The sequence below is a fragment of the Peromyscus maniculatus genome, chromosome 10 (genome assembly GCF_049852395.1).
Source record: "Peromyscus maniculatus bairdii isolate BWxNUB_F1_BW_parent chromosome 10, HU_Pman_BW_mat_3.1, whole genome shotgun sequence".
Lineage (NCBI taxonomy): Eukaryota > Metazoa > Chordata > Mammalia > Rodentia > Cricetidae > Peromyscus > Peromyscus maniculatus.
Genome location: NC_134861.1, coordinates 97,756,805 through 97,783,863, shown reverse-complemented (window position 1 = coordinate 97,783,863; position 27,059 = coordinate 97,756,805). Strand labels below are relative to the sequence as shown.

Below are 27,059 nucleotides of genomic sequence, written 5' to 3'. Positions count from 1 at the left end.
ATTATCAATAAGCTGTGTGTGTATGTGTGTGTGTTTATGTTCAGTGTATATATCTGTTTAGTGTGTGTTTAAGTATATGTGTGTACATGTATATATCTGTTTATATGGGTGTGTAAGTATATGTGCTTATATCTGTTCACATGTGTGTATAAGTGTATTTGGGTGTACAAGTTCACATGTGCAGATGTGAGGACACTATGACACACCCATGGCACAAGGACATCACAGGACAACCTTGAGCATTGGTCTTCACCTTCTACCATGTTGCAGACAGAGTCTCTCACTGTTCACTGCTGGGTATGACAGGCTAGCAGCCTGCAAGAGTCCTGGGATTCTCCTGTCTGTCTCCCATCTCTCCATAGATCACAGAGTTACAGGTGCCCACTATTGCATCCAAGGTCATGTGAATTCCGGATGTTGAACTTAGGTCCTCTCCTAACACAGCAAATACTTCACTTATTGAAACATCCCCCAGCCTCAACTTGTCATACCAGAGAACAGAACACACATACCAAGATTTCCTTGCTCAGTCTGTATAGAGTCTGCCTCACAACACTAACCATGACCTCTGTTCTGTGGCACTGGTCATTTCTGCTCCTCCACCAGAACTTCCATCATTTTCTTACTAAAAGGGGGATTAAGGTGGTGATTTGTTTTGTTTGAATGTTAAACTTGGCAATGATCTCCTGTCCTCTAGAGAGCTTTTTTTCTAGTCTTTGAATTTCTATTTACAATGCACTGATTTTAGTTGACACTATTTTAATAGTAATGACACTGCTAGATATCCCATGAATCATTGGTTTGTTATGATGAGGTTTACGAGGCAGTAAGCAGGGCTGTATGAAGATACTCATTATCAAACATGAACAAGAAGATGTTGTGTACTTGACACATAAAGTCCATATGTGTAATAGAATCTTCATGAGAACTTGCTGCTTGCTTCAAGGAACACTGAACTTAGATGCACCATGTTTTAAAAAGAGAAGTTATTTAAATAATAAACAAAAAGGATTTTGTGATATCTGAGGCATTTTCCTCATGAGTCACCACTAACATTCAACATCTTTCATAAATAATAGACCGATATTAATATTTAAATTTTTTCCTATGAGTTTGTACTAATTATGTGTGTACAATTCTATCCACTTTCAATAGAATATTCAGTGTAGACACTTAAGCGAATATAACTTTCTTTAAATAGAAAATCAACCATTATGACTTTGTGTTTACAGTGGGATCATGAAACCAGGCCTCAATGCCATCATGGGACCTGAAGATGGCAGCAGATCTTGGTGAGTATAATGGAAAGCTGTAAAAATCACTTCCATAGGCATTATTTATGTATTATTTGAGTATATCTCTGAGTATATATATATACTGGTCCCATGCACTGTGGATAATGTGCAGGATGGTGCATTCAATTTTCTACCAAGAACAGAAAGTCTTACTAGGTCCACTTTACTGATAGGGAATGATACAGTGATTGTATATGGTATTGGGTCATATTATTATTTAATGTGAGGTAGATAGTATTAAAATTAGAAAGATGAAGCAAAGTTTTCTGGGAACAGGAAATCATCACTAGGCCTAATTTTCAAAATACAGCAGCTCATTATGAGTTTGAGTCCCAAGGTCAGATTGCAGGGAGGGACAGTCATGTGGTCTGGGCTGTATTAGAGCACATAATGAGCTGAAAGCAGTGTGTGTGTGTGTATGTGTGTGTGTGTGTGTGTGTGTGTGTGTGTGTGTGTGAGAGAGAGAGAGAGAGAGAGAGAGAGATATTTCAGCTAAACTTACGATATGCAGAATTTTTATTTTTTGAGTAGCTAAAAAGTGATAGCTTTTACTGAAGGGAGAAAGTAAACTACACAACATATATTATCTGTTGTAGGTTATTGGATGTCTTAGCTGCAAGGAAAGATCCAAGTGGATTATCAGGAGATATTTTGATAAATGGGAAACCTCGACCTGCTAATTTCAAATGTACTTCTGGTTATGTACCACAAGTAAGTGTTGGTGGGTTTGTAATTTTCAATTTCCCCTGCTTCTGTATGGTTAGTGACATAAAACAGTCCCAACTCTCTCTACACCAGCTTTTCCTAATGACTGATTAGCCCAAGGCTGGCACTATTAAATAGGAAGATGGGGAGGGACTGGAGTCTGACAGCTGTGGAACAGCATTAGTAACTATAGCTGTGATTTAATTCTACAAAGACTACTGTTGTCTGATTTTGCCCTTTCCTCATATTTCTCCACTGCTTAGAAGCTGTTTTCTGCAAATAATTGCCTGTAGCAGTCACCTAAATCTCTTGGAAGGCAAATGGGAGGGGGCGTGAAATGATTGCTTCAGGCTCTGGATTGAGATTAGTAACACTGGAAGCTTATCTTTCAGTAGAGTATTACATTGTGTGTGGTTTATATGAGGATTAGGTTACATTCAATGGAATAATTGTCTTAGTGATAACTGTATTTAATTGAAATACTATTTAATCTTAAGAATGATGTGGTGATGCGCACAGTGACTGTGAGAGAAAATATAGAGTTCTCAGCAGCTCTTCGACTCCCAATGACTGTAAAGAGGGATGAAAGAAGGCGGCGAATTAATGAGGTCCTTGAACTTCTGCATCTGGATAAAGTGGCAAATGTCAAGGTAATATGAAGAAACAGCTTGATAAATTCAGAGAGAAAAAAAAAAACAAAAATCCCTGTGTTGAAAACATGACACTCGGTCATCAGTTTCCTCTAATGTGTGTGGTCCAGGTGGCTGCTCTCTGTATTAGTGAGTAAGTGACTGGTTACATGATGTAAAGTGGAGATTGAGCTGGGAAGCCTTCTTAGCAATGGTTAAACCTGGGAATGGAGTGTGATCCAGGAGGGAAAAGTGTTCCTCACATGGCCATTTCCAAGTTTCCTCACATCAGCCTCCTCTTCCTCAGCCTCAAACTCTTGACTCATGGAGAATCTGACAAGGGCTTTCTTCTGTTTATTGTCTCTTCCCCGAGGACTTGTCCCTTTGTTGTTTCAGAATGTTTTCTGGACTGACATATGACGTGGGATTGAGGACTTTGGCTCTGTGTTTCACTCTGCATTTATTCCCTCCAGGGTTGTACCTGGTCTCTTTAGCATTTCCTTCTGACTTGTTCAGTGCTTGTTATTTTCTGTAGCCTTTCTGTGTTTTTATCTCATCCTCTCTGTGGTGGCTAGTATCAACTGTCAACCTGACACAGTCTGGAGCCACCTGGAATCATCTAGAAGAGATTCTGAATGAGGAATTGTAGTCAGTTGGCTTGTGGGCATTTCTGTAGGTGACTGTCTTGATTGAGTTAAGCGATGTGGAAAGACCCAGCCCACTTAGGCAGCACCATTCTTTGGGTTTGGTTCCTGGGTGTCATGAGAATGGGGAAAGTGAGTTGAACACTGACAGGCTTGCATGCATTCATCCTCTCTGTGCTCTTGACTGGATGTAACCGGCTGTATCAGCTTCCTGCCTGGACTTCTCTGCAATGGCTGACTGTACTTTTAAATTTTATGCTGAAATAAAACCTTTCACCTGTGGTGATATTGTATTCCCCCAAATATTGTGTACCCTAATAAACTTATTTGGGATCAGAGAACAGAACAGCCACTAGATATAGAGGCCAGAAAATGGTGGCACACACGCCTTTAATCCTAGCATTCCAAAAACAGAGATCCATCTGGATCTCTCTGTGAGTTCAAAGCCACACTGGAAATAACCAGGTATATAACTCATGCCTCTAATCCCAGGAAGTGATGGCAGAAAACAGAAAGTTATTTAAGGCTTGAGGACCAGGAACTAGATTCTGGTTAAGGTTTTAGGCTTTTGAGCAACAGTTCATCTGAGATTCATTTTGGATAAGGATTCAGAGGTTTCCAGTCTGAGGAGACAGGATCAGCTGAGGAATTGGTGAGGTGAGGTGGCTGTGACTTCTTCTGTTTCTCTGATCTTTCAGCGTTCACCCCAATACCTGGCTCCACGTTTGCTTTTATTAATAAGAACTTTTAGAATTCATCTACATTCACCCCTTGTTTACTTTTTCAAGATCATTTTATCTTTGTAACTGGATGGAAACCTAGGATAGCCTTTTGCCCCCGCTCCCTCCTTCTTTATCTTCTGTCAATATTTATTCCCAGTTCCTGTGTTAGGTTTTAATGATACAAACTTGAGCAAGAGCAACAGAGTGGACCTGGTGACTCCTGTGAGGATTTGTGTAGGATCAGGATGGGTAATAGACAAGTGGTGAACTTCACAGCTAACTATGTCATAGCTAACTAGTTTCTACTAACATATTTTAAAAGACTATTATGTAATACGTTATTACTAAATACTTAATTATTCTTAATCTTTAACAATTTCATTCTTAACTATCAAAATGAATAAAATCTTGATATCCTCAGCCTGACAGGTCTATAACCATTTGCAGTCCCCAAATGTTTATAATTATATTGTTTACTGAACTTGATCAGGCATTTAATTTATTATATGCCTAGAGTTTTTCAATATCAGGGTTGTTTCCCTCTTCTTGTGTCCTCCAAACCATCCTGTCTCTCATAGTGACATCAACTCATTGAGAAGATTATACATAGATGTCTGCTGAGCAGACATTTGGTGGTATGGATGGAAATGGGCTCCCCAGAATATGATTCTCATGGATTAACTCCTGTGGTGGTTCCTCCTTAGAGGCAGTGAGGATCAGGAAGGTGCTGGGTGTTGATTCCCACAATACTTCTCTACAGTCGTTTATGAGATGTTCATCTTGTTGGGAAGAACAATAGAAAAGCTCACATTTACCATGCTTTCTCTTTTTCCTGAGTGACAGAATTTTGTTTCCTTTGGCTCTGTTTATTGCATGGTTTATATTTACAATAAAGTTCTTTCTTTTGTTCTGTTTTTAACAATAATTAGTCATTGCCCTAAGTTGTTTATTTATTTATTAGGGGAAACATATGAAGGTATTTGTTCACTTCTTGAAGTTATGAAATATAATATACTGCAAGAATTTTAATATACTTTTTATGTTTGCTTTAAAAAAGGTGTATGTGTGTATGCCTGCATTTGTGTGTGCACATGTGTGTGTTGTGTAGAGTATCTATGTTGTGTGTGTGTTGGGAGAACGTTAAATGATAACTAAATTACTAGAGATACTTCATCTTCTCCTGTCCCATCTTCCTCCTTCCTTAGAAAGAGATCTCACTGTGCCAGACTTGGAGTGTGATAACTCATTACCCTAGAACATGTGACTTGATAAATAACAAACAGTAATTGTCATTAGCATGGGCTTCATGTCAAATCTGACCTCAGCCTCTTTCTACTCACTTGGGAAAGAGAAATGTCCTTCTTCTCCCAGGTGTCCATATTTTTGCTTCTCAGGATAAAGACATGACAAAACCTTTTATTGCTAGAACAGGCAAATTCACCAAATGACAATGACTGTGGGTTGTACTTGTTGATAATGGTGGTCATTGGTGCTCTAGCCTAGATCTAAAGAGCTCGAGAAAAGGACAAGTATAGCAATGGAGCTGGTCGCCGAGCATCCCATTCTGTTCTTGGATGATCCCACCACTGGCTTAGACTTGAGCACTACAACAGATGTCATCTCGGTCCTGAGAAGGTAAGTGCTGAAGGAGCATTAAGTTTTATTCACTCAATACCTGGTCACTTGTGTGTGTTTTTGGTGTAGGAGATTCAGAAGTAAGCATAAGAATTTCTTCCTTGTTCATTAGAGGTAAACTTCAATTAACAAGGAACACACATCAAGACAATGAGACAAGAGCATAGGGAAAGATGGCTATGGTGAAACTGGAGCACTGCTTTAAATCAATGTCCCCATAACCCTCAAGCAAGTGTCAAGTGCGCTATGTGTGAGATCTGAACAGAGTGCTGTATGGAGGGGAAAATGCATTTGTTCTGAACCAAAGCATGTTTGCTGTGTCTGGAACATTAAATAGACCTAGCTGACAAGAACCCAGTGGCCTGAGGGAATGGAAAGTTGCTAGTGCACTGCTAAAGACAGACTGGGTGACTTGACAGAAGTTATATTTGTTACAGTTCTCAATCCTGGAAGGATTGAGGCCTTGGTCACTGAGTTGAGGATGGTGTCTTTTTCCTCTTCATGTGTCTATGCCCTGATCTCTTAAATGGATACCAGTTACATTAGAACATACTTGTAATTTCATTTAAATTTAATCACCTTTTAAAAGACTCTATCTCCAATTATAACCACATTCTAAGTTCTTAGATGTGAAGTCTTCCACAAATGAGTCTTTGGAAAGACATAATTCAGCCCTCCGCATAATTCCCAATTGAGGTGAGGCAGATTGGTTGGATTGAATGTAGATTGCCTGGACCACCTAGATCACTGTAAGGACTAAGATTTCAATGGTAGGGGATGTAGGAAGGCTTCTGAGTGTAGAGCAGAGCACGCATCATGGAAAAGGTTGTGCAGTTGCACCATGGAGATGTAAAGATGTCAGCAGGAGGTTGATGTATGGAGGTTCCTTAGCTAGAAAATGGTTGGTTCTGAGGTGATTTGAATTGGAATAAATAGCATTATCTCTGGGATTAGCCCTGGATGTGGTGGCTGAGGGAATGATTACAAGGTCTGGGTCCTGAACCTGGGGAAGAATGAAATAAAAGAAATGGCATTTCTTCTCTCAAGAGAGAAGTCTGTGGTTGAAACAAGCTGTGGGGTGTTCTATATGCTGTGAATATGTTGCTCTGATTGGTCGATAAATAAAATGCTGATTGACCCAAAGCCAGGTAGGAAGTATAGACAGGACAAGCAGAGAGGAGAATTCTGGGGAGTGGAAGCCTGAGTCAGAAGACACTGCCAGCTGCTGCCAGGAGAAGCAAGATGTAAAGTACTGGTAAGCCACAAGCCATGTGGCAACTAATAGATTAATAGAAATGGGTTAATTTAATATATTAGAACTAGATAGCAAGAAGCCTGAGACATTAGGCCAAACAATTTAAATAAAGTGTCTGTGTGTTTATTTGGGTCTGTGTGGCTGTGGGCCTGGGTGCAAAAGGAGATAACTCTAGCTACAGAAACATTTATAGAAAAAAGTGTAAGAGTTAGATTTTTCATTTTAAAAATTAATAAGAGTTTCACACTGAATAACCCCAAGAACCGTAGAAGGACTGTCCCATTCCCATGACTGGGGCTCTGGCTGTTGAACTTTACTGCACTCTCTGTCTGTCCTTCCTTCCCCTTGTTCTTTGTTTCGTTCTGACATCACGGTCCATCACCCTAAACACTCCTGCCTGTCCCTCCAAGAACCACATCATCCACCATTGCACCTTCCCAGTGAGGAAGTCAACACCTGGGGCCTTGTCACCTTCCAGTCTGGGGGCCTTGTCACCTTCCAGTCTGTAGACTCCTCAGGTGTCACACCTTCCCTGTCTCTCCCCTCTCCTGTCTGCTTCAGGACACTCTAAGATCAAGTTCTTGTCATTTTTCACTGCAGAACACTTCTCTCTGTCCCTGAGTCTTATACCATTACTGGCCTTAGTGCATTGCATGGGTCATCCTAAGTGTGGTTCCTCCTAGTGTTCTGGAGCAGACTCAGTACCCGATATGCTCTGTTCTTCTTGGTCCCCAACACTCCTGGAAGTGCATCCTAGTGGTAGAATACTTTTTTAAAAACATTTTTTTAGTGTGTGTGTTTTGTGTGTGTGTGTGTGTGTGTGTGTGTGTGTGTGTGTACATGTGTAGCATACCTGTAGAGGTTAGAGGACAACTCAAGGAGTTGACTTTCACCTTCCACCAACAGGGTTCTGGGAACTGAACTTAGGTCTTTAGACTTGGCATCAAGTGTCTCTACCCAATGATCCATCTCACTTCCCTGGCTTGAATCTTGATCATCTAATCATGCTGGTGGTTCTGGGTTATGTCACATGAAATTACAATTTTTCCTTTTGTGATTCATTAACAGTCTGACAGGGAAAACAATTGGCTGTTATGACATTATTCTGCTCCTTATCTTGTCAATAACCCCTGTCCTGCTGGAAAATCAAAGTGTGTACTACCATGCCTAGTTCTCTCACTGTCTCTTATTGTCTCCCTCCCTCCCTCCCTTCCTCCCTCCCTTGCTCCCTCTCTCTTCTTCTTTCTGTTTGTCATAATGAAACAGGGTCTCATGTAACCTAGGTGGGCATGGAACTTCTGATCCTCCCAAGTGCTGGGATATTACAGATATGCCACCATACTCAGCTTTGAAAATGAACATAATTCTTTATTGATTCTTTGGGAATTTCATATCATGCACCCCAATCCCACCTAACTCCCAGTCAGTTCTCCCATATCCAAACTTCACCTTTATAGCACCCACCAAAGCAAAGTTTAAAAAAATAAAAAAGTAAAAATATTAATTAAAAATTAAACAAACAATACAATAAAAAAGCAAGACAGCAACAATAAAAACAACAGAATAAAAGAAACAGAAACAAACACTTCACTCCTCTGTCTCTCCATTTGTATTAGTGGCACTGGGAGCTTCAGCATGTCATGGAGTAGACCCTTCTGTCCAAACAGCTTTAATTGTATAACCAGTTGTTGGTGAGGTTCAAGGCCTCTGGCTTCTGGTACACCATCAATGCAGGACCCTCACTGGAACTCCTCTGGGATATCCTGCTGCTACCCTGAGTCATGGAGATCCTGCAGCTATGGATCTGCAGGATCACTATTCCCTACATGTGCTACAGCAGGTCACAGATGGGGTAGATGATGAGTTGGGCAAACTCAAAGTCCTGGATGTGTGCCTGGGTGGTAGATGAGCTGGTCAGTCCAGGACACATATGCCACCATATCTAGCTTTTATAAATGTTTTCAAGAGTTTGAAACAGTGTTTTGGGTTATTGTTTCTCCTAACAGAAGATATGACTCCCTGAAATGGTAGTTCAGCTTATTTTTTCCTATCATAGAATTAAACCAATGATCATATCCCAGCTTTGTCACTCACTGTGACCCCTTGGTCTGTTGCTTGACCTTTTAAGTTTTATCAGCAGAAAGGGGGGAATTGTATTAGAAATGCCTTATGCCGATATTGTGAAAATTGAGATGAGGTTCTTGCTAAAGAGTTTAGCAGGGAGAACAAGTGGCTAGTAATGTGAATTGCAGTATCAGAACAATGGAAACCAATTCCTGAAGAGGCAGAAAGTGAAAGTGATTGAGGGGAATCGTGCATACAATCATAGTTGTAATACTTGCTCTGTCATGGGTTCTCAGGCTTGAGTGAACCTGCCCATCACCCTAGTTGTCTGTTCATGATATGGACTCCTTGCATTGACTCTCCAGTATTGTGATTCAATGTCTGAGAAGACTGTTCATGGATCTACATAGTAACACTCTAGTGGTCCCTGGACTACTGATGCCCCACACTTTTGAAGTTCTAGTCTTTTAAATAAAAGCCTGGAGCTTTGTTTCTCTATCTGTGGTGATATTTTATTTGTATGTTAATAACGTTTGCCTGGAGATCAGAGGTCATAGCCATAAACAGAAGTCAGGAGGTGGTAGCAGACACCATTACTTCAATCAAATGACAGTCAGAGTCTTTGTGTGGTCAAGGACACAGCCAAGCGTGGTGACACACACCTTTAATCCCAGCACCAACCATAAAGACCTGGAGTTCTGTATAGACAGGCAGTGATGAGGAAGTCTTATGACTGGGCTTAGAGCCAATGACAAGGCAGAACAGGAAGGCAATAAAAGCACAGGTCAGACAGGAAGAAGCTCTCTCTGTGAAAGCTACTGCTGGTGGTAAGCTAAGGCTAGTCATGGCTATTTGTTCTGATCTCTTTGGCTATTAACTGTATTTGGCTCTGTGTTTCTTATTTAATAAGACTGTTTAAAAATTCATCTACATCTATCGAGTGTATAATACAAGCGAGAGGAGATGTTTTTAAGGAAAACTCAAGCTGAAATGGGAACAAAGAGTATACCTTCAGGAATAAAATATTTTGTTGAGAATTTCAAGTTTTCGATGTCCAGTGACTTATGATTTTTCCCTCTTGAAACTTAGGATGTCCATGAGGGGACAGACAATCATCTTCTCCATTAATCAGGCTCAGTACTCCATCTTCAGATTTTTTGATAGCCTCACCTTAGTGGCCTCAGGAAAAGTCCTGTATCACGGCCCTGCACAAGAGGCGTTGGAGTACTTCACATCCACAGGTATGGCTGGCTTTTGCTGTGAGAGCACCTTCATTCATGGAATCTGGGAAGAGAACAGGGAGTACTGCTTGACCCTGGTGCAGACTTACTGTGTGTGGGTTTCTCCATTTTAAATACCTTTGGTTAATTTGGTGACAGGATTCTGTTAGCTGTGCAGCATGGTCTTGTTGTTCAGGTCTCTTTTCTTTCTGCTGTATCACGCCTGGGTTACAGTATTTTTCCTGAGCTTCTTGTTCTGCATCCCAGTTGTGGTGGCCCTCTTAATTAACATGCTGGCCTCAAGTCCAGTTATCTGTCACTGGAACAGCTTTGGAAAGCCCAGCATCATCAAGTTCTTGCTCACTTAACACATGGTGGTTTTCAGTTTTCCCTGGTGTGATCTGACTCTGATGAATTGTGGAGATGTTACTTAACTTAGCAGTAACTTTGCATTTCAGGTTTAGGCAGTGCTTGCGGGTTAGAGTGGCTTAAGTCTGGCTTCTGTGGACTCATGTTTTTGTATCTGCCTCTTTTTTTTTCATAGTCAGATTAGATGATGAAATATTTTTTTAATGATTCATGTTGTCAGTTTCATTTTAGTGAAATACGAATATACTTATGAATGATTATATCTCTAAATATAGGTTTAAATATTTGCTTTCTGTCACTCTGTAGCAGCCTGAGAGACCAGCTCCTTGAACTCCAACCAGGGTTGCAAAAAGAATGCTTTCAGAGTAGTAGGACTTAGGGATAACTCTTATTAGTCTGAGGGAATCAGATTCACGCATGTACTGAGGAATTTTCTTTATTTTTCTCTAGCTTCTCCCTCGTTCTTTGTTCTGTCTCCCCTTATATCCATCCCATGCAAAGTAAAAAAAGGTACATCTGAGGGCATGAGTAACCATGGCAATGCCCAGATGAAAGGTTCAGGCTGTAACCTGAGGCCGGGGGCACAGTGCCCAGTGAGACAAGCTGCTGAGGAATTTTTTAGGGAGTAGGTCTTTATCAGCCAGACTTATCAAGCAGGGAACTGGCAAGAATGTTGCTTTGTGTCTGGCCTTGGTTCTACAAATAGACACCTGGGAATATTTCCTTGTGTATTTTCTCTGGAGGTTTATCTTAGGAAGCATTCAGTCTAGTTTGAATTTGCTCTGAGGCTCAAAATCAGCCAATTGTATGTAGCATGTCTTAGAACTGAGAAGATATTGTTGTTTTCCTTATGTAAGTCTGTGCTAGTGATAAAAAACAGGGCGTAAGTATCTTACAGTCCTCATGGAATAATAGATCTAATTTTGAAACATATCCTAGTATATTTTCTACATATCAAAATTATACAGCTTAATGATGAGTGATCTTCAGGCAGGCCACAGATATAAGTGATCATAAGATTGAGGTGATCATGATATCCTGGTACATATTATATGAGATTACATATCAGAGTGCAGGTATTGGGGAGATACCACAGCTGTTTTTGCACATGTGAAATTACAGACAGACACAACCGTGTCCATAGGCACTTGGGAGAACACCCGCAGCTGTTTTTAGGGAAAAAACATAGTGGCACATGAGAAAAATTACAGACAGATGCACCTGGCTTTCAGAGTTTTGGGGCCATGAGCCTTGCTTAGCGAGATTCCTCCATCAGAGAGTTATTCATTTGGAGGGTTGACACCTGAATTATTAATTGCCATCTGCTGTATATTCTGGTGGCCTCTGTGAAAGCCATTGTACCAGCATCTCTCTGTATCACTCTTTGGTTTTGATTAATATTTGTCATTTAAAAGTGTAAATGTTTGTGAGTCTTTGGAGTCCAATAAAACTTTAGGCCAAATTCAAAAGATTGTTTCATAGAAAGAGTTCACATATGTATGTAGAACATACACATCAACATACATATATATTCATAAATATGTATATACATATATGTTTATATTATACTGGGAAGCAGGTATTTTTGAAATATTATGAGTGTATATATAAAAGGAATGGATAAATTAATGGGGGAGGTGTAAGAAGAGGAATAAGCTCTTAGATTCTGTCTTCCCTCCCCATCCCACTCTCTGAAAGAGGGTCCTCAGATTTGTGTTCTTGCCTTCTTTGTAGGTTACAAATATGATTCCCACAACAACCCTGCAGACTTCTTCCTGGACATCATTAATGGAGGTTTCTCTGCTATATTAGACATAGAGGAAGAAGGCCATGATGGTATGTGATTCTTCTAGAGTCACATTTTTTTTTTTTGCCTAACTGATTCCATTAAAACATAGTAGTGTGGTTCTTTAGATAGTAGTTTTATATGTTAATTCAGTGTCCGAAAATTACATAATAGTGTTTTCTGTCTGTTGTGCTTGGTGTTTTATATTTAATTCATAATAGACCATTTATATGATACTGTAACTTGTAAAGGAAATTTCTGTTAGAAAGTAAATGTACTTATTGTTTGTCATATTATTCTTGTTATTGTTTTAGATGTGGTTTTCTTATGTAGCCAGGCTGGCCTTAAATGTGTACTCTTTCTACCTCACCTCCCAAATATAGGTATTACAGGGTTATGTCATGATGTCCGACTTTGTTTATAACATTTTAAAAACATGATACTTGGCAATTTATACATTTGCATACACATTCACATGCGGTAGAAAGTAGGAACCAGACTTTTATGTTACGAAGCATAGATCCATAAGGGAAGGAAGACTTTGTTAAGACTTGGGGTCCAGATGGGTTAAGACCATTCAGTTTGCAGTGTCCATGGGATAATGACAGTAGTCAGGTCAGTTAGGGACAATCTTCTAATCTGTTAGGGAATTACACAGGAGTAATTTTATTATGCTCAAAACGTGTTGCGTTAAATATGTAGCTCAGCTGGTAGAGTCCTTGCCTCAGATGCAACAAGCCTTAAGTTTGGTTCCCAGCACCACATAACTGTGTGTGAAATCCAGGCCTGTCATCTCAATCTTGAGACAGACACAGGAGGACCTGGAGAAGTTAAGGTCACCCTTGTCTTAATAGCAACTTTGTGGCCAGTCTAGGGTACATGAGACTGTCTCAAAGAAAAACTGCTACATAATTTATGTGTTATTCATGAAAAGTATCACAGAAAAATCAGTTAAATTGCTGTCTGCTTCTTGTCTTTATCTACTTTTATCCCTAAGCTGACAAGTACAAAGAGCTTTCTGAGAGACAGCACCAAGTCACAGAAAAATTAGCCAACATGTATACCCAGTCCTCCTTATACAGAGAAACGAGAACTGAACTGGATCCACTCTTGGGGGAACAGAAGACAGAGAGGAGCTCAGCCTTGGAGGAGATCACGTGTGTCACCCCTTTCTGGCATCAGCTCAGATGGAATATCTCTCATTTATTCAAAAATTGTCTGGGTTTTCCAGATGTCACTATGATTCAGGTAATCTGATGAATTATGTTAATTGTATTGTGAAAAAATCAAGTGGGAGCAATTTGTTTCTGAGTCGGTCTACTTCAGGTCACAGTTATCTACTACTCTGTTCCATATATTTGTCATCTCCACTTGGCATATAGAAATATTCAATAAAGCAAGTAGAACATGATTACCTTTTTACTTACAGACAACATTTTTAGTGGTTGTTTTTTATTTAGAGGAACTATAATGACTAATCTCAGTAGGAAATTTAATTCAGGGAAATCAACAAGAAATTCAGCACACCTGGGAGTTCCTCACACCTGTCTAATTCACCAATGCATCGAACAAGCTTAAGTCCAGGAATGAGTAAGGGAGTCAAAGGCTTTCTCCTCCTGTAACTTTTCATGTGGATGGATGGATGGTAACTGAATAAACAGATAAAATTGTAGCATGTCAGATGACAGAATGGACTTTGGAGAAAGTTTAAGCAGGAAGGGTGGAGGTGACTGGGGAGGGAAAGGGGGTTGATCTGTAGTTGAAATCATGGGATGAGGAAACAGGGCCATTGATCCCCTCTGAGGAGCCTGTGCATGCACTGCCTGAGAGATGAGTCCATTGCAGAGTGCTGTTCCTTATTGGAGTCCAGTGTGAAAGCAGAAGCAACTCAGAGTGCAGTTCACACACAGATAGTGACTGGACTAGACAGTGCTCTTCCCTGTCAGCTGACTGGGAACAGGGAGGAAGTGAGGTTCCACTTTTCTTTAAACCTGCTCTGTAACAAGGATCATCATGCCTCAAAAATTTCTGTTATTTTAACATGAATATCACACAGAAATGTGGTTCTTCGAGCTCACTGGGCCATCACTTATTCATTTATCTTTTATTTCATGATGTTGAGGAATCTGCTGTGTTAGTGTTTGATCCTGGGGTCTCAGCCATGAGAGGACAATCACTCTGCCATGGACCTACATCCCTGTCCCTGTAAACCAGAACTTATAGTCAGTTCTGCTGTTAGTGTGTTGTTATTTTATTGTCAGGCATTCAGTTTCTGTTGAACACTGAACGGTCAGTGTTGTTGGCTGCAATGAAACCACTTACTTCCTAACATGTGTGCTGCCCTTTTCATATTTTAATGCTGCTCCCTTCCCGGTGTATATGTGGATAGTCTTACCATTTGAGTTGTACTGTCAGTTGCTCCAGACACTTTGGTCAGTTTCTTGGGATTTTATGTCATAAAAGAGGCATTTTTATATCCCTTCTTATTGAAAAAAATAAAAGATTCAATAGGATTGGAAAAAAGTGAGTTACATTCTTAACAGTGAGGCAATATCATGAGGTAAGAAGTGTGTGTGTTTGTGTTTGTATGTGTGTGTGTGTTTGTTAGCAATGATAGCAATGACAATTTTTTTATTTTTTTATGTATGGATATTTTACCTGCATGTATAACTGTGCATAATGTGCATGCCCATGGAGGCCAGAAGAAGGCATCAGATTCTCTGGAATTCGAGTTACAGAAGGGTGTTAGGGGTCATTTGGTTGTTGGAACTGCAACATTTGGTTGTTGGTTTTCTGCAAGAGCAGCAAGTTCTATTAACTGCTGAGCCTTATCTCCAAGCCATGGGATATTGGTTTCTAATTTATCAAATTACATGGGAGGATGCTTTCCTTAGATCATAATGTTCTTTTACAACATCATCAGAGGAATAATAGTTAGACTCCTTCAAATAAGTTACTGCATTATGTATGTAATCTTACTCCTTTGTTAAGTGAAGTACCTTCTAAAGCCATTTTAACCCCAAACCAAAGCAGTGCAGGTCCTTGTGACTGTCTGCACAGGCTGAGTGGATGGAGGTAGATGAGGGTCTGGTGGAGTTGGCAGCTTAGATGAGACTTGAGCACAGGCCGCTCTGGCTGAGGTTGATGGAGCAGCAGTGACAGAGATGAGGGGCAATGGGGCATCAGGTGACCCAGAGGACGCTGTCTGAACACTGTGGTGACAGCAATAGTGCTCGTTCCCACACAGGCACAGACTTCCAGAGGAGACACAGGTGAGGACCAGCTTACCCCTTCTTAGCACACAAGATCCCACTGCCAGGAACTGGGTTGTGAGTCATTTTAAATTTCATTATTTGGTTTGCAGTTGAGGGGATCAGGGCTAGGTCTAGTGTCTGTTGTGCAGGGCTCTGCCACTGAGCTGTCCCCTGGCCTGGGGTGAACTTGTTTCTAACTATAGAGTAAAGAAAGCCTGAGTTCTTTAAAGCACTTGAAGTAGAAACTGCACATGTTCGCTGCACCAGAGTTGAGATCTCAGTTTAGGTGAACGCTGTCTCTTACTTTGGTTTGTCCCCTAACCTCCCCAGGTGCCTGCCTTCTCTCCACCCTGTGTCATTCATGTTTCAGAACCTGAACTGAGCCCTTCACTGGCTGTTCCTGGTGGAGCACTGGGAGAAGTCTTAGCTTTTCCAGGGTCTGTGCTGTCAGAGCCTCAGATTGCAGAGACCTTAGTTTTCAGTTTAACACACAAGCAGTCTGTTAACATGTGTGTTTCATATTCTTCAGGGACTCTGGCCAAATTATAGTGTTTACCTCACTGGAGAGATCTGATTAAGAAACCATATATATTAAATAATTGACAATATATAGAATACTTTCTATTCATAATGGAAATTTGTTCATTTTTCCGTTTTCTTTTTGAAAGGCATTTATCATAGCCATACTGTCTGTGATTGTGGGTACCATTTTCCGTGTCCTAAGAAATGATTGTAATGAAGTCCAGATCAGGTAAGCAAACTTTCATCTTTATTTTGAGAAATGCTATCACTTTGTTCAAATTTATATAAATTGATTAAGAATTGAATTTCCTAACAAGAACAGAGTAAACATTTTATCATGTGATAGAGTGTGTTGGTATATTGAAGGCTGAGTGGAAGAACTCACTTTTTCACATGTGCTTATGTGTAGATAGTATGAAACTATACACACCACACATTCACATTTTACCAGTTTTAGCATATGGAGTAGCTTCATGTTATGTGAGCATCCCCACACTCTAAATTTAGGGCGTTTTTCATCTACCCAAATGGAATCTGATAGCTCTGAGAGAAGACTTCCCACACTACCCACTCCCAATTCCTGGTACCAAGCATTCTACTTTCTGTCATTGAATATGACTAATGTGGGAAACCTGAATTGGAGTCTCACAAGTATCTGTGTTTTGGTGTTCTTTGGGTTTTGTTTTTGTTTGTTTTGGGTAGTGGTTTCCATTGGTGTGATGTCCTCAGGGCTCAACAAAGTGTAACATGTGTGGGGATTTCTTGGGCTCTGTAAGGCAGAATAGTAGTCCATTGTGTGTGTGCTGTGTTGCTTCCCATTCATCTGTGGATGGAAATGTGGTTTGTTCTCACCTTTGGCTGCTCTGAACCATGTTGAGCTCTGGACTTTTACTCTTTAAGGTAGAAAGCTAGAGTTGCCAAATCACATGACCATTGGGTTAATTATTTGAGGAACTGCTACCCTGTCTCCAACTGCACTGTAGTATTTTATATCCTCCTCAGCACAATACAAGAGCTCAAATCTGTCCATATCCTTCCCTAAAATTATGTTCTTTCTTCTTTTCAATAACTTACGTAAGAAAAAATAAATCACAATTGATTGGATGTTTTGTAAATGTCTGCAATTTCCAATTTGTAATAGGAATGCCTTATTTTTATTTTAAAACTATTTATTTCTTTAGTGTGTGTATGTATGTGGGCATATGTGTCCTACATACAGCATGCATGTGGAGGTCAGAGGACAGTTTACAAGAGCTGACTCCTCCACCACATGGCTTTCAGGTACTCAAGGTCATCATGCTTGGCGGCAGTCATCTCACCTGCTGAACCCTCTCACTGGCCCTTAACTTTTCCTTGCTGTTGAGCTACAGTGATTTTTGTTTCTGACATGTGAGTCACCTTCCTGTAGCTGAAGCATTCTTGGTCCTGCTTGGCTCCTGTGACTCTATGGCTGCTTGGACCCTAATAAACACTCAGAGGCTTATATTATTTAAAACTGCTTGACCATTAGCTCAGGCTAACTATTGACTAACTCTTACACTTAAATTAACCCATAATTCTTATTTATGTTTGGCCATGTGGCTTGGTACCTTTTCTCAGTTCTGCCTTATCATCTTGTTTCCTCTGTGTCTGGCTGGTGACTCCTGACTCAGACTTCCTCTTCCCAGAATTCTCCCTGTTTGCTTATCCCACCTATACTTCCTGCCTGGCTACTGGCCAATCAGTGTTTTATTTATCAATCAAATCAGAGCAACACATATTCACAGCATGACATCCCACGGCACTTCCCCTTTTCTTTCTAATCAAAAAGAAAGTTTTTAGCTTTAACCCAGTAAAATTACATGTAATAGAACAGTCATCAAGCAAAAATTACAGTTACAATATCTTTTCTATTTGCATTTGGAAAAATTAAAGGAAATATTATATCTATCCTATATTTGTGAGTCTAAAGTTTCATTATCTAATTTATCTTTTATCATAACCAAGGAAAATTATAACTATCTAGTCTTCAACTACACCAAAGACCTCAGAAGGATATAATATTACCTAAGTAAACAGGAAATACATTGTAAACAACTTTCAAAATTCTGGAAATGACAGAGACAGCTGCCTGCCCGGATAGTCATTCAAATTTCCTCTATAATGTTGGGACATCAATCTTCAGCCCATAGGCCTAGTCTCTTAGTCATTTTTTTTCTCTGTGTGCTGTAGAATGTCTGGCAGTTTCTTCTATGAAGCAAGAACCTGAAGGACCATTTTGCCTTGGAAAGTTCAGTAGTCACTTTCCTATGGGTTCTGCATGTCCAGTTTATACAACATACTGTCAATCAGTCAATGCAAGGGCATTTTTTTTGCCCAGTGGTTAACTTTTGCCACAAAGAAAGCAAGCTCCATAAGTTTCTTCAATGCCCATTATCTTCTCTGAAGTAGATTGGTGCTGCCAGGAGCAGACATGTCTCTATGTCCAGAAAGTCAAAGTTTTTAAAACATTTTAAATGCCATATTCTGTAGGTCTTTGAAATATTTGAAGATTACCTACCTAATTGAAATATATCTGTGTATATCTAGAAAACTTAACTAACATGACTACAAGTGTGATTATCATAAAAGACTAATTATTAATCTGTATTTCTTAATTATCCATTACAATTTAAATGAGTTACATAAATATAATACCTTAAACAAGAGTATATATATATATATATATATATATATATATATATATAACAACAAAATTAACTTTAAATTTGTAATAAACTGAAATCTATAGCAATTTAAAATATGTTACAGAGGTTGTTGCTCTTTAAAAGTAGATTCAATAATCTACCCTTTCATCCTATTATATCCATATCCTATCCCCCCTTTTTCTTTAGAAAGATATTGATTATGATCAATAACAATTTGTAACCAATCTTTAAACAAAGACAAATATCCACAGTCAGTTTTTGGAAATGTAGGCAATGTGTTCTAGGCTACTTCCTGCTGATAGTGGGCGCTGGTAGTCTTATGGTGATTCTGAGAAAATTTGACATAATGGTCAAGTCCTGGGAAGACCAGCTATAACCTTTGTTGATAGGTACCATCTGTTAAGGTTCAGGAGATCTGGCTTTATCAAATCTGATCCATCTTAATCTGGAACAAATCCATAGCCTCTTGCTTTCTGTGGAAACAAAAACAGAACCTCCTTTCCAAAGCAACATATCCTTAGAATCAAATTTTGACGTCGAGATCCCTTTAAAATATACATGTTGGTTTAACTGAGCAGCCTGTATAATTAAATGTCTTTCTGCATTTCAAAATCCCAAAGACAATATAATATAGCCTCTCTGTGTGATTTCCATCTTTACATGGCTTATTTTTATATTACTTTTACTTTCCCTTTAAAGACTTTATGTTTTAAAACTTTCTATTTCTTTATATAACTGTCTATATTCCTTTTCCTCTCTCTTCCAAGCCTACATACATTTTTTTACAGACACTGTAAAATGTGTAGCTAGAGTTTTCCTGCCTTGCCCACAGTCAGGACAAATCTTTGTCACCCACCAGTTCCACAGATGCTCAGACTCAACCAGTAAACACAGAGACTTATATTGCTTACAAACTGTATGGCTGTGGCAGGCTTCTTGCTAACTGTTCTTATAGCTTAAATCAACCGATTTCCATAAGTCTATACCTTGCCACGTGGCTGGTGGCTTACTGGTGTCTTCACATGCTGCTGGTCATGGCGGCGTCTGGCAGTGTCTCTCCCTCAGCCTTCCGCTTCCCAGAATTCTCCTTTCTCCTTGTCCCACCTACTTCCTGCCTGGCCACTGGCCAATCAGTGTTTTATTTATTGACCAATCAGAGCAATTTGACATACAGTCCATCCCACACCAAAAATGTTTAGGGCTTATCCCATCTGAATCTGTCTTATTGTGAATCTATTATTTTAAACTGCAGGACTCTGCCAATCTTAGCTTCTCAACATGGCAGGGGTAATTTACCACCAGCTCTGGTAGCCATGCTATCTGTTGACTCTGTGAGGCAGTGGGTCCATGCCTCCATCCAGCAGCATGCAGCCCAGAAAAATTTTCTTCTTTGGTTTCTTTTCTTTTTTTTCTTTTCTTTTCTTCCCTTCTTCTTTCTTTTACTCACAAAAGCTAATTCCACTACGCAGTACACTGCATGGTTTGGAGACACCACTCCTGCCATGCTGCTTAGCTTATAGTGATTGGCGGCCAACTCCATCTCACAGCCAGCTGTCAGGAGTCAAGTTTTCACTGCTACTGGCAAGAGACCATGAGACTAGGAAGCCTAGTGTGACTTTGTTTCTGTGCATTCAGAATCTTTAAGCTTTCTTAGGTCTATGTGGTTCAATGCCCAACAGTGAGCGCCAAATGTATTTGGAAGTTTTCCTGTGTCCCAGCCGGCTGGCAGTCAGGACAGATCTCTCCCACTTATGTCCCCCAAGTAAACACACAGAGGCTTATATTAATTAAAACTGCTTGACCATTAATTAAGGCTAACTATTGACTAGCTCTTACACTTAAATTAACCCATAATTCTTAATGTTTAGCCATGTGGCTTGGTACCTTTTCTCAGTTCTGCCTTGTCATCTTGCTTCCTCTGTATCTGGCTGGCAGCTCCTGACTTCTTCTTCCTTCTTCTTCTTCCATCCTTCTTCTTCCCAGAATTCTCCTTGTTTGCATATCCCACCTATACTTCCTGCCTGGCTACTGGCCAATCAATGTTTTATTTATCAGCCAAATCAGAGCAACATATCCACAGTGTACAGAATGACATCCCACACAGAAGAATTTAAAGGTGAATCTATCTCAGCATTGAATTATATGGTTACAGAGAAAAAGTCTAAGGTTCCCAGACTACTGTGGGATGTTCTGTATGTTAAATGTGTTGCTCTGATTGGTTAATAAATCAAACACTGATTGGCTAGTAGATTGGGACAAGGAGAGAGGAGAATTCTGGGAAGTAGAAGGCTGAGGCAGAGAGATGCTGCCAGCTGCTGCCATGAGAAGATGTTAAGATACTGGTAAGCCACGAGCCACATGGCAACTTGTAGATTAATAGAAGTGGGTTGATTTAAGATATAAGAACAGTTAGCAAGAAGCCTGCCATGGCCATACAGTTTATAAGCAATATAAGTCTCTGTGTTTACTTGGTTTGGTTTGAGCAGCTGCAGGACTGGTGGGTGAGAGAGATTTGTCCTGACCATGGCCCAGGCAAAAACTCTAGCTACATCAAACAGCAAACATCTACCTGATAACCTTACAGGAACTGCCAAATGCTCACGGGTGTGTGCAAGCTAACTGGACTCCAGTGGAAATGTTAGATTTGAGGAAAGTTAAGAAGCTATAGTGTCATATGTGTGCATTCTCCATTTGTAAAGCAGATGTTAAACTCCTGGTCAACTTGTAATAGAACTATCCCTCAGGACTGGAGAGATTTTGTTACAGCAGTCCTAGAGCCTGAGCCATAGTTACAATGGATGACCTGGTGGAAAGAGGAGGCAAAGACTATAGAACAACAGTGTAGGGCTAGGGATATGGAAATTTCCCAACATCAACTTCTTGGAGAAGGTGATTATGCTGATATACAAAGACAATCTTTATATGATGACCACACCCTAACTCTATGCCACATGGCAGCCATGAATACATAGGACAGAATTGAAGAATCAGAGAAGAAAATCACTTGCAAAAGTTATACAGGACCCAAAAGGAATCTTCACGGATTTCTTACAAACACTGTCTTCAGCAGTAAATAGAATGATACCAAATTCAGAAGCTAGACAGATAATAATTGAATCTCTGGCTTTCAAGAACACTAATGCACATGCAAAAGGGTAATTAGGCTGTTAAAGGAAAGGTCAGCACCCTTGGAAGATTGGATAAGGGACACAATTAATATTGAAACTTTTGACCATGATGATACATGGATAGGAGTGATTTTAAGAAATTTGCAAAAAAAAAATAATAATGTCAGATGCTTTAATTATGGTAAACAAGGCCACCTAAAAAGGGACTATAAATAGGGCATTCCTAGAAACAATGTTTCTTCAAGGAACAATGGCAACAGAATGCCCCTCCCTTTCGGATAATGTAGAAGGTATAGTACAGGCAAACATTGGATTAATGAATGTAGATCAACAAGGGACAGACTAGGCAATCCTTTGCCTTTGCCATTGAGAAACTCCCTGAAGGGCCTCTTGCAGGCCCCCATGGAAAATTCAGTTCAGTACTTTTTTGCCATTGTAGAAGAAACCCCTTCTCAGAGCAATTAAATAACCAAATGCCTATTGTAAAAAAACCATACTGCTTGGGGTGATAGAATAGCTATAACAGAGAGAACAGAAAATTCAGGAGAAACCATAAAGCGATTTTTTGGGCAAACTTCTATAAATAAACAAAGACAAAAATTAAAAATACAAATAAACAATATTCTCATGGAGGGTCTTATAGACATAGGTGTGGATGTCACCATAATTGCACCAGAATCTTGGCATCCAAATTGGCCTCTTCAGGAGGTAATTGTTCAGCTGTTAGGGATTGGAACATTATCTCAAGTGAAACAGAGCACAAGATAGGTTGAATGTATAAGGCTAGAAGTATGTAGAGGAAAATTAAAGCCATATGTGGCTAGTATAGCTATGAATTTATGCAGCCATCATCTATTACAACAATGGAATACCTAGATTAACGTTCCTCCAACTTTAGAAACAAACCATAAACTAACATGTTTCTGAGAAAAATATTAGAAGATATTATTATAAAGAACAGTCACCAGCCATCTGGATTGTACAAGAGCAGGGCACAAGAGCTGCTGATCTTTCAAAGACACCAACAGCTCTACCATGGTTAATAGACATGGTTTCAGCAATGGCCTTTAACAACAGAAAAACTGCAGGCCTTGGAAGAGTTGGTACAAGAGCAGTTAAATGCTCAGCATATTGAAGAATCAACCATCCCTTAGAATTCTTCTGTATTTGTTATTATAAAGAAATCTGGTAAGAGGAGAATGGTAACAAATATAAGAGCAATTAACAAACAAGGTATTTCAACCAATGGGCTCTCTACAAACTGGAATTCCTTTGCCTACTTTGTTACCTAAAGGATAGCCTCTAATAGTTATCAATTTAAAAGTCTGTTTATTCTCAATACCTTACAAGTAAAGGACAGAGGAAAATTTGCCTTCACCATGCCTACTTATAATAATTCTCAGCCAGTTAAGAGATATCAATGGAGGATTCTCCCAGAGGGAATGTTAAATAATCCAACCCTGTGCCAATATTTTGTATGACAGTCATTGGAAGTAATATGTAAGCTATTTCCTAAATCTATAATTTATCATTATGTGGATGATATTTTACTAGGTGATTCAAATGCAGATACTTTAGAAAGAATGTTTGAAGAACTAAAGAAAATTTTGCCTTGTTGGGAATTACTAATTGCTCCTGAAAAGCTACAAAGAGGAGATTCTATTAATTATTTAGGATATAAAAATAGGTCTACAAAATATTAGACCCCAAAAGGTGCAAATTAGGAGAGATCCATTATGGACTCTTAATGACTTTCAAAAATAATTCAGAGACATTTCCCATCTGTGGACTATTGAACTGAATAATTTGTTCAAAAATTTAGAGGGTGACAAGGACTTATATAGTCCAAGAGAATTATCAGCTGAAACTGAGAGAAAATTGGCTTTGGTGGAAAAGAAAATACATGATAGATATTTGGATCATGTGGATCCAAAGCTTGATTGCATTTTGGTTATTTTACCCTCTAGTCATTCTCCTATAGGACGTTTAATGCAGAGGGAAGATATTATATTGGAATGGATATTTCTACCAAGTAAACAAAGTAAAAAAAATTAAAAACTTATGTGGAAAAGATCTCTCATTTTATTTTAAAAGGAAAATTGAGACTTCGTCAATTAGCAGGAATAGACCCAACAGAATTGTAGTACCTTCAACTAATGATGAAATTGACAAATTATGGGCATAAAGTGAACCTTGGCAAAGAGCTTCCAGTAATTTTTTTGGAGCAAATATCCCAAAAGTGATAGAGTGATAGAATTCAACTTATAGAGAGCTGATTGGATCCTACCACACATTGTATGGGAAACACCAATATCTGCAGCCACTACATTTTATACAGATGCAAACAAACAAGGAAAAGCAGTTTACAAATCAGAAAATTAAGTAAAGTGGTTCAAAGTCCTTATAATTTGCTTCAAAAGTCAGAATTGTATGCTATTCTGATGGTATTAATGGATTTTTTCGAACCTCTCAACATAGTTACTGACTCTCAGTATGCTAAAAGAGTGGTATTACATATTGAGACTGCTGAATTGATCCCTAATGAGTCATAATTAGCTTTGTTATTTTTCAGTTACAAGATACAATCAGGAATAGGAAGCATCCTTTATATATAGCTCACACCTGATCCAATATGGGTCTGCCAGAACCTCTAGCACAAAGTAATGACAAGATCAATAAACTATTGATAGAAAATGTTCTGGAGGCCACAGAATTTCATAAAAATCATCATGTCAATAGTAAGGGTTTAAAAAAGGATTTTTCTGTAACCTGATAACAAGCCAAGGAAATTGTAAGGAAATGTCATACTTGTTCCTTTTATAATCAGACTCCATTACCAGCAGGATGTAACCCAAAGGGCACTCAGAGGAATGAAATCTGGGAGATGGATTTGTTTCACTTTGAAGAATTTGGAAAATTGAAATATGTACACCACACCATTGATACCTATTCAGGATTTCAGTGGGCAACTGCTCTGAGTTTTGAAAAGGCTGATTCTGTAATCATGCATTTGCTATAAGTTATGACCATCATGGGTTTACCTGCACAAATTAAAACTAACAATGCTCCAGCATATGTGTCTGGTAAAATGAAACAGTTTTTTTTATTATTACAATATAAAACATATTACAGATATACCACACAATTGTATGGTCCAAGCAGTTATAGAAAGATCAAATAGAACTCAGGTGAACCGGTTGCAGAAGATACTTGAACAAGAGAAGGATTAGTCAAAATTTCAGTCTCAAGGACACGGGACTCTATTCATATTTGTAGTGCCAATTGAAGTCTTTCTGGTAGTGCATTAGCAAACTTGTAGGGGTGAAACAATTGCTTTATATTTAGGGTAGCATGTCAGTGATGACATAACCTTTACTAATGCCACAGTAGCGGAGCAGATCATACATTACCCCTCTGAAGCTTCTTCTTTGTCCAAAGTCTCTTGCTCTGTTGCTGGACTCACGTCTCTGGAGTATATCCATATCAGTGTGGTGGTATTTGGGGTGGGGGGAAATGCAAGCATACCCTTGCCCTCGGGTTAATAAAGGAGCAGGGGTTTACTACTGAGGGGTGATGGGATTCCCCCAACGTACCAAGGGCAATGGTGTCTCCTAAGGCAGGTTAATAAGTGTGTTGTCCAATTTGGGCTTGGATGACAGGGTTAACAAATGATTCTTGGCCTGTGAGCATCTCAAGAGAAACATTGATGTTCTAGTGTATATTAAAACGAGCCTGAGCCTTAGCCTGGTCATCATAGGCAGGTTGTCAGTTAAGGAAGACCATAGGCTCCAACATGGCCTTCATCAAATGGTACCAGTCATAATGAGTCTGTAAATGCATTGCCCATTGCTGTATGACTTGTTCAAAATACATTGAGTCGGGACCCCATTCATTAGCAGCATTATGGACCAAAGACAAGTCTGCAAGAGGGGTAGGTATCCATGGCTGTTTGGCCACATTGGTGCCCACACTAACTGGAAACACCATGGTGGGCATATGCGGAACCATAGGTGGAATAGGATGGGAGGTATGTGGAGCAGATGGCTTGGCAGGCAGACGTCCGGGCAAATCACTCTGTGGATACTGCAGTGGTGAGGGGGATAGCCGCTCGAGGCATGGGGGGAGCAGAAAGAGGGGCTGCCAGTGTCGGCTTAGATGCTGCAGCAATCATTTCCTCTCTTTCTTCATCCCTTTCCTTTACTTTACACCTATTTTCATCCATCTCCTTGTCAGCAGAGGCAGAGGAAATGTCAGTCATGGATGGAATGAATGTGATAGAGAAGTTGGTGTTACATTGTTTCTGACAGTATTTATTGTGGGCCTTAATGATCCCCTCAGTAGAGCAGAACTTTAGGCCAGTGATTATAGAAAAAAAAAAAAAGGGCATAAAAAAACAATTGGAGGGTTACTTCTGAGGCCACTTCCCTTTTCCTGGCCAGGAACAGAACTGTCATCCAAAGATCAGGGTTCCACATGTTCTTTGGAGGAGGAGGAGGCACTCTTAACTGCTGAGCCATCTCTCCAGGCATCATAACCCACAAGCACATGCATGCACACACAGACACAGACACAGACACACACACACACACAGACACACACACAGCTAAAATTAGTCAGATGGCTGCAGTTGTTTCCTGAAGGACCAGCCCTTATATAGAAACACCAGGCAAGCCTGAACAAAAGCATGTGCCACTCTACTGTACAGACAGACTCACAACAAGAAGAAAAGGGGGGTCCCAGTGCTTACCTGCTGAGGGGCTGAAAGTGCACAATGTAGAGGGGCCTACTCACTGAAATACACCACTCAAGGGGGCTGCTCAACCAGTGCTGTGCAGGAGGAAAGGGAGACAGACCCTATTCAAGCACCAAATGTCCCGGGTTTCAGCACCAGATGTGGCAGGGGCCTGTGCTGTTGTTCCCTTTGGGGGAGGGAGCCAAGTAGGCACAGAGTCAAACCACACAGACTCTGGGAAAATGTCAAAACAACAAGCTCTGTTTATTCAGGAATAGGCAAGCCTTATACACCCTCCATGCCACCCTGGAGGAAGATCTAATGAATATGCATCAGCTGATATGACTTGGCAGCCTCTTATTGGTCCAGGTCATCTCCAGATCATGTCTCAGCTGCTGTGGTTAAGACCCTT

The 27,059-nt window shown here is 39.8% G+C and overlaps 1 protein-coding gene across 3 annotated transcripts in view; it reads left to right on the top strand.

Annotated features, from left to right (window-relative positions):
• LOC102910662 (ATP-binding cassette sub-family G member 3-like) overlaps positions 1-27,059 on the top strand; it is a 63,529-nt gene that overhangs the window by 15,742 nt on the left and 20,728 nt on the right. For all 3 annotated transcript variants that reach the window (XM_076546849.1, XM_006998217.4, XM_042257857.2), the window contains 8 exons: positions 1,233-1,292; positions 1,892-2,006; positions 2,498-2,650; positions 5,494-5,630; positions 10,039-10,190; positions 12,273-12,374; positions 13,322-13,572; positions 16,247-16,329. In XM_076546849.1, the coding sequence (XP_076402964.1) occupies positions 1,233-1,292; positions 1,892-2,006; positions 2,498-2,650; positions 5,494-5,630; positions 10,039-10,190; positions 12,273-12,374; positions 13,322-13,572; positions 16,247-16,329 (1,053 nt within the window). The remainder of the gene's footprint in view (positions 1-1,232; positions 1,293-1,891; positions 2,007-2,497; positions 2,651-5,493; positions 5,631-10,038; positions 10,191-12,272; positions 12,375-13,321; positions 13,573-16,246; positions 16,330-27,059) is intronic.